Source organism: Streptopelia decaocto (genome assembly GCF_964273445.1).
Source record: "Streptopelia decaocto genome assembly, chromosome: 3".
Lineage (NCBI taxonomy): Eukaryota > Metazoa > Chordata > Aves > Columbiformes > Columbidae > Streptopelia > Streptopelia decaocto.
Window position 1 is genome coordinate 42,529,488 of NC_138656.1, and position 10,970 is coordinate 42,540,457.

Sequence of the window (10,970 nt, forward strand, 5' to 3'; positions counted from 1 at the left end):
TACCCAGATAGTGGGGTTTTGTTTTGTTTGTTTGGTGTTTTTTTAATTGTTAAGCTTCAGCGTTCAGGATTTTGACCGCCTGGGCCAGGAGACCCCGACTCCCGTACGGCGGCGTTAGAGCCGCGCTGGCCCGTCCCGCCCGGCAAAAGGCGGTGCCTGCCCGGGGCGGGAGGCGGCCGCGGGGGCCTGGCGCCCGGTGCGCTGCCCACGGGCCCAGCTCTGTCGCCTCACGGATCGCGGTCCGGCCGCGCCGCGCTTCCCGGCTCCCCAGCCCCGAACGCGGGGGAGGCCGCGCTCCCTCCCGGCAGGCACTGGAGGAGGCGCCCTCTGCCGCCGCTGGCTGATGACGTCACCGGAAGCCAGGCGGGGTCCTTTCTGGCTGCCCGTTCGCTCCAAGGTGCCTGCGGCTCTGGGCGCCGGCCGCGCGGCGGGAGGCGGCGGGACCTTCCCTCGGCGCCGGGCACGATGATGGTGGGAAAGACCAGCGCCATCGCGGCGGGGCTGTGCGGGGCCCTTTTCATCGGCTACTGCATTTACTTCGACCGCAAGAGACGGAGCGACCCGAATTTCAAGAACCGGCTGCGGGAACGTGAGTATCCGAGCCGCCTACTCCCTGCCCTTCCCCCGTAACGGCCGTTTCGGCGGCCTCCAACCGCCGCCGCCTCCCCGCCGCTGCAACTACCGGGCCGCGCGCCGGGGGCGGGAGCGCGGCACGTGGCGCCTCCGCAGCGCGCTCCTGTCCCCTCCCCTCCCCCCCCGTTTCCCCAGCCGCCCGGGGGCAGCGACCCGGCCTGCGCGGCCCCTTCCCGCAGCCTCCGCCGCGTGCCCGCGGTACCGCGGGTACCGGGCGGGAAGGGCGGGAGAGGGGCCTGGGAGGCCGGGCGGGTGGCGGGGGCGGCCTTCGCGCGGCTGCGCTTGTGCGGGGCAGCCCCGATCCCGCTGCTGGCTGCCGCTCGTCAGCCCTTTGCCCAAACCGGAGGGACGGGACGTCTTGTCGGGTCTCGTTTTCTGGAATTTGTGTAGTTATTGGGTAACTTGCGGTTTTCGCATCAGAAGCTTTCCCTGGAAATAATTCACCTCCCCCCCCCCTTTTTTTTTTTTAATCTTATTATCCCACGCACTCAGACATACTATTATCACCGTATAGGTGACTACATTTATTTTTTTTATTATTTTGGAAGACTGTCAGGTAAAACAACGTGATCTCTTACATTGAAGTCGTTGCTGTGGTAAGGCAAGAGCTGGTTGCAGGCCTCGGGTATTTTATCTGCTGCATTCTTAACCCTCCTGGCAGCTCTCTTATTAGCTTCCAGGATAAGAATGAATGCCAGAGAAAACTGTTGATTAATCCAAAATGTAGAGCTTTTCTCCTGTGGCTCTTCATTATTTCACATCCCCAACATTTATTTAAATTACTTAGTAATTATTAAAGGTTTTAAATGTAACTGTAAACGTGAGTACTCAAGGCACTCAAAATCATCCGATGTACTCAAATGAATCATTAGAAATAAGCTGGTGTTTGTTGTGCTGGGTTGTTTCTATTGTGGGAATATGTATAGTATTTCTTTGATAATTAATATGAAGGTAAGAAATTACTATTAAAGTAAGCTTTCCCAGCAGGTAAACATAACATCAGTTTCATGCATAGAAGAGTCAATAACTAGATGGGTTAAGAATGAATATTTACCTGATAATGTTTAAATGTAACTTAAACACTTTGATTCTGTCTTGATGGATTGAATTGTTGAATGACCAGTGTTGTTGCTTAACAGCATAATAGTTCCGCTTTTTGTAAGCTCTTCCACACCAAACTGTGTCTTTTGAATACTTCATCTTCAGGCCCTTGCTCATCATGTATGTAGCATCTTAGGTGCATAGTCTTTGTGGGACTTTCAAGTACTTTTTGACCTGCAGTGCAAGTCATTCATTGGGAATTTGTAGTATAGTGAATCGGTATGTGCTTGCCTTGCACACGCAAATTTGATTGCTGGCAGTATGGCTGGCCATGTTCTTTTTATGATGTTGAATATGTAATACAGAAAATAATGGTTTACATAAGATTTTTGCGGAAGCGATTTTTGCATCCCATTGTTTTAATTATCTGAGCTTCTATCCAGTGATGTTCTGAATAAACCTTAGACTTGCTCTCATTAAGAATTAACATTTTCTTAAAAGTGGAAAACCATTGTGGTTTGATAGAGGATGGCTGTTGTCATTTGGAGAGCATCACTGTATGATGGATGATCCTTGGATCTGATACACTGCACTGCTTTTAATTGTAAGGCTTTAGATAATAATGATTAATTCAGTTTTTATTTTTTAGTACTGTAGCTGATTCTTTAGTATGAATACTTCTGGAGTGGTGCCACTGATCTGATTATTGCAGTGTTTTTACTGTTGGATAGTAAGGCTTGAACTGCAAAGTATTTGATAAAAAAAGGTCAAATGCAGCAACCATTGCAGTTCTTTAGATGAAGATACACTGTCAGGCAATAGTAGGGGTATTTGATGAAAACTTGTAGAAGCCACCTTTACAACAGATCTTCTCCAGTAGCACTCTTAGGATAAGAATTTTTGTTCAGCCTCTGTGATGAAATGTCACCAAAATTTGGGAAGGATGGGAGATCTTACATGTCAGTGAGTTGCCTGTTGTATTTGGTCAAGCACACACTGACAAATGAAGAACCAATATTTTTTTTTGCCATCCCAGTTATACTGTGCATCTCTTTGGGCTGTGTTAGGACCAAAGTTTATGTTACAAAGCCCCATCATAAAAATGAGGTGGCCAGATTCAGGTTTCAGGGGGAAAAAAAAGTGATTTCCTGTGTGGCTTGAAGAACTGCTGGACTTTGGTTTTCCAGATCGTTTAATCTTATTTATTTAGCAGGTTTTGTGTTATTTTACGTTTTTGTGTTGCTAGTTTGGGGGTATGTCCATATTTAATCTTGGGATCAAAAGATAGCAAACATCTATAAGCCTCTGGAGCTGCTTAATCTCCACAGCTATATTTTATGATAAGATTTTAGATGCATTTACTATTCATGCTATTGAACGTATAAACCAGAACAGTTCTGTATGCAAGTACAGACATGAGTATCTTCGTTCAGAGGCAGCCAGAATTTCTGATGATGCTGAGCTTGGCCTTAGAGCACCTTCTGCCTGGAGAGCTGAGTGAGAGGAGAGCAGTGGGCAGACTTCACGGGTGGGAGCTGAAGATGTGAAGGACTCTGGTTCTTTCTGCCTGTTTGTGGAACCAGTTGTGAAGATGCTGGGGCAACTCGAGGATTTTTGCAACCCGTGCCAGAGTGTCAGGTTCTCCACTGGTTCACATTTGGAACTTACTTGCTGTGAACAAGAGCTATGCCTGAAGTGCCTGCACGTCACGTGCAGTTTAAAAGCTGCAGTTTAGATTTCTGTTTTTGGATAGATGCACATGCATTTCTGTATTAACTGAGATTCCTTCTATGAAAGATTGACCTTCTCATTTTTAAAATGTAGTAATGTCTTTAGAAAAGAAGGAAGTTTTTCATTTTCTTGGAGGTTCCTGAGGGAAAACAAAACATGTTTTGGATATTTTGGGGTGTTGTTTCTCCACCCAAGCCATTGCTTTTTGCTTGTCATATTACAAATGAGACTTCTGGCAGTTGTTGCCAAGGTGTTTTAAAACTAGTGTTACAAGCCAATATGGGAAGAATTCATAAATACTCTTTAGAGCTATTTGTTTTTTGTAATTGTCTGAGCTAGTGGGCCTGTAAAAGCATATTAAGAAGAAGAAGAAAAATTGCATAGTAGTCAGACTTCAAAGATTCTGTAGCTCAGTGTTCAGTTTTAAAATCTTGATGAATCTTCACATTCTTTTACTACTGTCAGGTTAAAGTACATGATTTCATATGAGTGTGATCAGTGGTCAAAAGCTTTTATTAAATAGTTTTATTTGCCCGCCTGTCTTTTTTTTTCTTTATCTCTGAATGCTTAACCTGGTGACTGATACCTGTTGTAATATTTTAGAAAATGTCATACACCAAGAAAATATCATTTTCTCCTGAATATGATGCACCAGTGTTTATCTGTTACTCTTTGTACTTTTCATTGATGTTTTCACTGCATGCACTACAGTTGCAAAGTGACTTGTTTGATAGTGAAGCATTTCATGTAGTACCTTTTTTTCTATCATTTTTATTTCATCTTTTATGTATTAGCAAAACCGGTTTGAATAGTAGTGCAGCTTAAAGTTTTGTGCAAATTAGCGCTTCAGAAAACTTGGAGACAGCTAATTGAAGGCACCCACTTTCAAGAGATAAATTCTTTAATATTGAAAGCAACCATAATGATAAAATTATAGTATGCTACAGTTTTACATAATACATTTTTCTGTATCTGATGGAAAATGATGTGCACAGGTCAATAAACTGTAGAAATTCAGGTGCTAGGGCTTTTTAAGGTATTGCAAAAGGTAAAGGGGTGATCCGTGTAGTTAGAATGTGAACTCCCTTTATATAAAGAATACTTGATTTTGCCCATAAATTTTACATGTTACATTATCACTACTAGGAAGTGGTATTATTGAATGTCTTCATCATGTGCAAAATTGGAAATTATTTGCTCATTGCCATTAAAACTGCTAGTAATATTTGGAAGTATTTCCAGCTTGTAAAATTGTCTCAAAAGAAAAACGGGCTGTGTGGCAGTTCTTCTTTGTCCACATAGACGTTCACTAAGCAGACACTGAGGACGAATAGTGAGAGTACAGTTGTTTAAGCATAGGCTGTATTTACAAGTTACATTGATATAACTATTTCATTGATGAACTGATGACTTGCAAAAATGGTTGTTCTAAGGAGATCACTGGTATTACTATAATTATTATTTCTGTATGAATAGCTCCTACCATAAAATATCTTTACACCTGCCTAATGGCATTAAAAGCAAGCCATAGATAATTTAATTACACTAGTTTTGTTGGAGTGATACAACTTTATGTTGCAGGCCAACTTTATGCTCAGGCTGGACAATTAAATCTGTAAATGTTTGTTACATTTGTAAATCATTGCTTTCCTCAGATTTCAGAAATGTATGCTTTAGTATTGCTTTTGCTGTGGGGTGATGAGATACTGCCACCTACTTTACCCATTCCCAAGTCTTTGCTATAAAGCAGCTGGGAAAGTACACTTACGTACTGTGCCCTGTTGGTGGTGCGCCTCATAGTTCAAACTTAGATATCTTTGACTTGTAGACAGTTCTGTGGCTTATTTTTGTTATTTTTATTTTAATTTTATTGTTAGAAGTCATGTAGAGAAATCTTGTATTACTCTAATTCTCTTCCCTTCTGCATGCCTTGTGTGTGTGCAGTATACTCTGTGGCAGGCCCTGCAGAGTTGGTGTTTTACCACAGCCTGCAGGAAAAGAATTGCCATTTTTAGTTGGTGTTCTATTGCCAGCCCTCCTCACACCTCTAAATGATATTCTGTTGCAGAGAGTGGGTGGCAGTCTTGTGTTCAGTCTTCAGCACTTGGAATATATTACCAGTTTCTTATTTTGAAAATGACTTTGTTTTGTTCAGCATTTCAAACTATAATCTGAAGGCTTTTATCGTCGCAAATAAAAAATGTAAGATGTTTTTATTCTTACAGGAAGAAAGAAACAGAAGCTTGCCAAAGAGAGAGCAGGGCTTTCCAAGGTAATACTGTGTTCAATAATGCAGTACTATTTTGAAAGATATTTCATTTGTATTATTTGTAAGATTTGTTAAAAGATCTGTTTTGATTCCAGCATTGCAAACACTTCTGCAAATATGCAGTCTTTAGGGTTTTTTTAATGCTCAGAAATAACCATGTGAAATAGTTGTTCCTTTTTTGGGTCAGATAGAGGCCTTGTGCTAGAAAGTACAACACTTACTGTGTGATTTGATGGTGCTTTCCTCTTTGTAGTATGTTGAAGGACTTTTCAGACTTAAAACTCATTGATAGGAAGCACGTGTAACTGAACTTCGTATTTTTTTTTGCTATAAGGGTTTGATTCCTTATTGCCAATAGATTGTGGAAAAACAGATGGATTTATGTCAACCAATTGTAAGAAACATATTTGTGATAAATGTAACACACCTTAGAATTTGTTTGCTACAAAATTGTGTACTTAATAACCTGAGTAGAGGTGCTTCAGGCTCTGTCTCTCCACACTTTTGTGATGCAATGATATGAGACCCGAGTCTGATTTTCAAAATCATTCTGTATACTTTTAACTTTGTGGTGACACTTTGATTTTTCTTTTGCTAGTTTCAGTGTAATGGTATGGTTATGTGTATGTTTGATTTCAGTTGATAGTGTTTTCTGCTAACTTGTTTATTAACCGATGTTTAAGGGCCAACTTCAGTTTTACTGTATTTTATAGTTGCCTGATCTGAAAGATGCTGAAGCCGTTCAGAAGTTTTTCCTTGAGGAGATTCAGCTTGGTGAGGAACTACTAGCTCAAGGTAATAGCATTTTTGTTTTTTGAAGGTGAAGCTGTAAAATATTTTTTCTTTACCTTTGCTAGATGGTGGTTTTTAAATACTAAGATCTTTTGGGGCATCAGATTTACCTAGGAAAATCTGTTTACTTGTTTCTAACCTTCTGTGTTCAGAAGATCCAGCAAGGGAGGAGAAAAGTGTGGATTGATTATCAGTATTTTAATCCACTGCTGATAGATGTTTTATGTAAATACTTCACAGTGTGGAAGAAAGTTCATTTCAAAACATTATGATTTGTGGTACAGGTGAATATGAGAAGGGTGTTGATCACTTGACCAATGCCATTGCTGTGTGTGGACAGCCACAGCAACTACTACAAGTTCTACAGCAGACTCTTCCACCACCAGTGTTTCAAATGCTTCTAACTAAGCTCCCTACAATAAGCCAGGTATGTGAAATGTTCCGTATTGTTTTGGTTTGAAAATAATTGAACTACTTCTCTTATCCACAGTCTTGAGTACTGGTTTTTGTAATGTGCTTTTTGTGTATGTTCAGTTAGATTAAAATAAGCTTTTTTTTCACCTAAAACCTTAAGAAGTGTATACGAAAAATACCACGTAGAAAGCAGAGTAAAATAGAAATATAAGACTTCTCTCGTGTGTAGGGTATGATCAGCTCTTCTAAAGTAGAGACATCTGACCGCAAGTTCAGTACTATAAGCGGATCCACTATTTCCCAGCTACAAGTTGGGGGATCAGAAAAGCAGTAACTTCCTTGCACTGGGTCTTGAGTTTCATTTTTTTAATTATATATCTACAAGTGTCTGTAAGTGCTATAAAAGTCTATTAGAATTAATCTGTTGCTTTTACTAGCCTGTTGCTTCTAGGCCAGCTATAAACACAAAACGTTAACTAGCACCAGAACACATGACAGTTTTGGAAGCTTGGGGGTTTCCCTGACAAAAGTGTTTGTAGCTGTGTGTATAAGATGCCCTCCCTTTCTAGCCTGAGTACTGTGCAAGTAACATTGGTAATACGCTAGCAGGTGAGTCTGTTGTATAATAAATAATATAGTTTACATTCTTAGCAGTGCAAGGGTACTCCCTGATGGTGTTACCTCACATAAAGCAGAGACTCAGTGCTGTGCATCAGTCAGCTCTCTTTACAGCTCAGATGTGGTTACATTTTGGCTTAAGGTCCATGTAGTTAGTAAAAACATTGAAAAGTGTCAGGTACACAAGACATAAAGTTCTGGGGAAACAATGGAGCAAAAATGTTTCCTTAGAGAACAGTGCCAAAAACCACACAGAGGTCATCACTTGAGGCTGATAGGTTATTATTTATCTGACGTTGGCTTTGTTAAGCAGTATTGCACAGTATGTAATTTCTGTGGAACTGACTTCAAAAAGTTAATGTCAAATAGATTACCGTTTTTAACATTAATCAGTTTGCTCAGTAATCACACTGCTTAATATACAGTGTAAAATTACATTGCTTGATAATCAGTTGCCTACTGTCAATTTTATGTAATTGTGAATGAGTTTTTCTCCTTCTTACAGAGAATTGTAAGTGCACAGTGCTTGGCTGAAGATGATGTTGAATGAGGTCACACCACAACAGGGGGAAAATGTGTTTTCTTACCCCAGAAGATGAGCATCAGTAGGGGGATAAAGGGGCAAACATAGTAGTTAATGGACTGTATACCACATCGGGTTCTACCAGAGTTAAAATTAACTTTGTGTAGGTGGGCTTTGCAGGATATTATTTATTATCCCAGTGAAAAGTGTATTTTGATAAGAATTCATTTTATAAATACACTGTGTTGAGTTATCAAAGTATCACTAACTTCATTATTATTAAAATATGCAGTTGTAATGTTGTACATATAAAGACATAAAAGTACGACCTATTAAAAACCCAATGCTCATTTTTGAAAAAACAAAGTTATGGCAATAAAGATTTATCTGCACTTGTGTGTCCCTATAGTACTACTTTAAATTTCAGAACATTTGAGTGTCAAAGCAAATGATCTAAAAATGACTTAACATTAAAATTAATTTTTAATGTTATGCCTGGTCTTCCAATGCTTTTAATCAAGTTTAAAACCTTGTGTCATTTCCTAAGAAAATGGATATGTGATCCTTTAAACAGGAACTGATCACCTTAGAAGGAGATGCAAATCAGGATGGTAATAGATGACTGGCTGCAGGAAGAATGGCAAATCCATTTCTGTCAGGAACAATAACATCTAAAGTGGTGCAAGTCAAAAGTGTACCTGGCAAACATGAAAGCTCTGTTAATGCAGGTGTCTGAAATAAAGCTCTTTGGAATAGAACCTAGGGCAGATTGTAGGAGCACAAAGGTTGGTGTTTGTTTGAAAGCTTGAAACCTTTTTGCAAGATAGGCAGTTAACATTTTGGTCCCTGGTCTTCAGAACCATAGGAAGTGGTTGTTAAGTCTTTGGCATTTACCTTAAAAAATTGCACTGATAAGGTTAAAACAAGGATATCCCCAGGCTAAACTAGCTCAAGCTAATGGAATCATAAAGTTGACGTAAAATATTGTTATTGTGTAATACTGTAAATCTAAACTTAGGTAAGTTTTCCTTTGCAAGTGAAAAGGAGGCAAATAATAGAGAGACTCGAGTAGCAGAAGCATTCTTCTGAAAGCAGGTTTTCCATGGATAGGATGTTCTAAATGTCAAAGCAGATTGGCTTCTTCCGTTCTCTGGTTTTGTGCTATTACCACTCAGGTGGCAGAAGAAACAATTAACTGCAGCTTTATATTTTTGGCATGGTGATTTGTTTTAAGGAGAAGAATGCGTTGAGGTGTCTGTCTTTCAGACCAGCTGGTAGGTTGTGCTAATGATGCCAGTACATTAGTAGGAAGGTTTTAAGTGTCATAGTCCTAGTAGCAGATACTCTGACAGCACTTTAGCCAACATTCTCATCTGTCTCATTTCAGCCTGGTGTAAGTTTCTGTATAGGCAGATTCTTCAAAATTGTAGCTCTCAATGTTTCAGAAATTGTCTCTCATAGAACTTCTGAGAGGTCAAGTGGATAGTTCATGGCCACCTAGCAGTCAAAACCTGAGTTTAGAAGTAGAAATGGCTCTTACTGAGTCAGTCTGCTTAGATGATTTGCTATGGAAGAGATATTTCCCCGTTACCCCTTGAAAACACGATTTCTCAATATTTGAGGTGCTGTTGAATCTTTCTGTGATGCAACGACTACTGAAGTTATTGTCTGGTACGAACAAAAATTTCTTGAACAGCTGGCTGTAGTTTAGTCATTTTGTTGTGCTTGAATTGTTCAGTTAGCATGAAGTAAAGGTAAAGCTTAGTAGTCATAATCTTCAGGTGACAATGCCTGGTTTGCTCTTTTAATTTATTTTAGAGAGACAAAGTTATTCTGCACCTAGAATACGTAATAAAAATACTGTGAAATTGCAGAAGGTTCAATTTTTAATGGGTAAAGTGAGGCTTTTTGGGGGGAAGTTTTGTGTTTTAAAAGTACAGAGGAAGAATTCACAGGTTATGCTGACAGAACTGTTCGTGTATTTACCTGCTGTCCTTGCCGGTGGTGGTTGCACCAGTGTGATATCTTCTTGGTTCAGCTTTTAATGTCATCTGAAAGTAAATCAAACTCTTCTATCTTGCCTTGAAAAACAAACCCAAACAGCTTAAGACAAAAGTGGCATGCTTCCTTCAAACCTGAACAATTTGCTACACTCTGTGGTATAATGATGACAATTTGAATTCACAGAGCTCTCCTGAACTATGTTTTAGCAAACCTGGGTGTCAATTCTTCTGATGTTGATGAAAGACTTGGGGATAGTATGTCTACAAATGGTCATTGTTTTAATAAACATCATAGATATACATATTATTGTAACCCTTTTTAGTTTTTTTGATCCTGCAAAGATAGATGCAAACAAAATTTTAGGTAGCATAGGTTTAAATAAGCCTTAATTACAAATATGTTCTTGTATTTGATAACCCAGAAGTACCTGGTTAACATGCCAGAGCAAGCTCTGATACCTATTTTCAGTGCCTTGGCCAATAGAGTGAGAATGATGACTCCTTTTAACAAGGCATAAGATTTTTTTTTTTCAAAAATATCGTCATGAAGCCAATACCTTACAAGCTGAAGACTTGAAGAAACTATCTAAAATAGGAATTAGCTGTTGCTCCAGCAATGGCAGGGTGACACTGGTGTAGCTAGGCTGTGCAGCCCACAAATGGCAGAAGCTGTAATTTAGAGCTGGTTTCAGGCATATCAAAATACAGGTCATCAGAAGTGCAGTGGTAGTTATGGATGTTATTGCATCAGTAGTAGTAATGCCATTGTATTAGTTGTACGTGGTACCATATTTCTTTTCACCTGTGCAAAGTATAAAAGGTGGAAGTGAGCCATTCTGCTTGTGGATTTGCTGCTTCGGAGCTCACAGCTGCTGATGAATAAGATTTGTAAGCTTACTTTACTGCAGGTGAAACTCTCCCAGAAAGAGCCATCTTTCCCTGCAGT

The 10,970-nt window shown here is 39.9% G+C and overlaps 1 protein-coding gene across 1 annotated transcript; it reads left to right on the forward strand.

Moving 5' to 3' along the window:
* The first annotated feature begins 389 nt into the window (after window positions 1-389).
* TOMM20 (translocase of outer mitochondrial membrane 20) lies at window positions 390-8,413 on the forward strand. The gene is made up of 5 exons (XM_082048508.1): window positions 390-589; window positions 5,631-5,677; window positions 6,388-6,469; window positions 6,751-6,893; window positions 8,004-8,413. The coding sequence occupies exons 1-5, from the start codon at window positions 466-468 to the stop codon at window positions 8,046-8,048; spliced, it is 441 nt and encodes a 146-aa protein (XP_081904634.1). The 5' UTR covers window positions 390-465; the 3' UTR covers window positions 8,049-8,413.
* Window positions 8,414-10,970: the final 2,557 nt, after the last annotated feature.

Excerpts from the sequence above, each read along its gene's own strand:
- TOMM20 (XM_082048508.1), top strand. The coding sequence starts at position 466 with ATGATGGTGGGAAAGACCAGCGCCATCGCGGCGGGGCTGTGCGGGGCC. Across the intron at positions 590-5,630 it reads CAAGAACCGGCTGCGGGAAC|GAAGAAAGAAACAGAAGCTT; the intron begins GTGAGTATCCGA and ends TTATTCTTACAG. Across the intron at positions 5,678-6,387 it reads AGAGAGCAGGGCTTTCCAAG|TTGCCTGATCTGAAAGATGC; the intron begins GTAATACTGTGT and ends TGTATTTTATAG.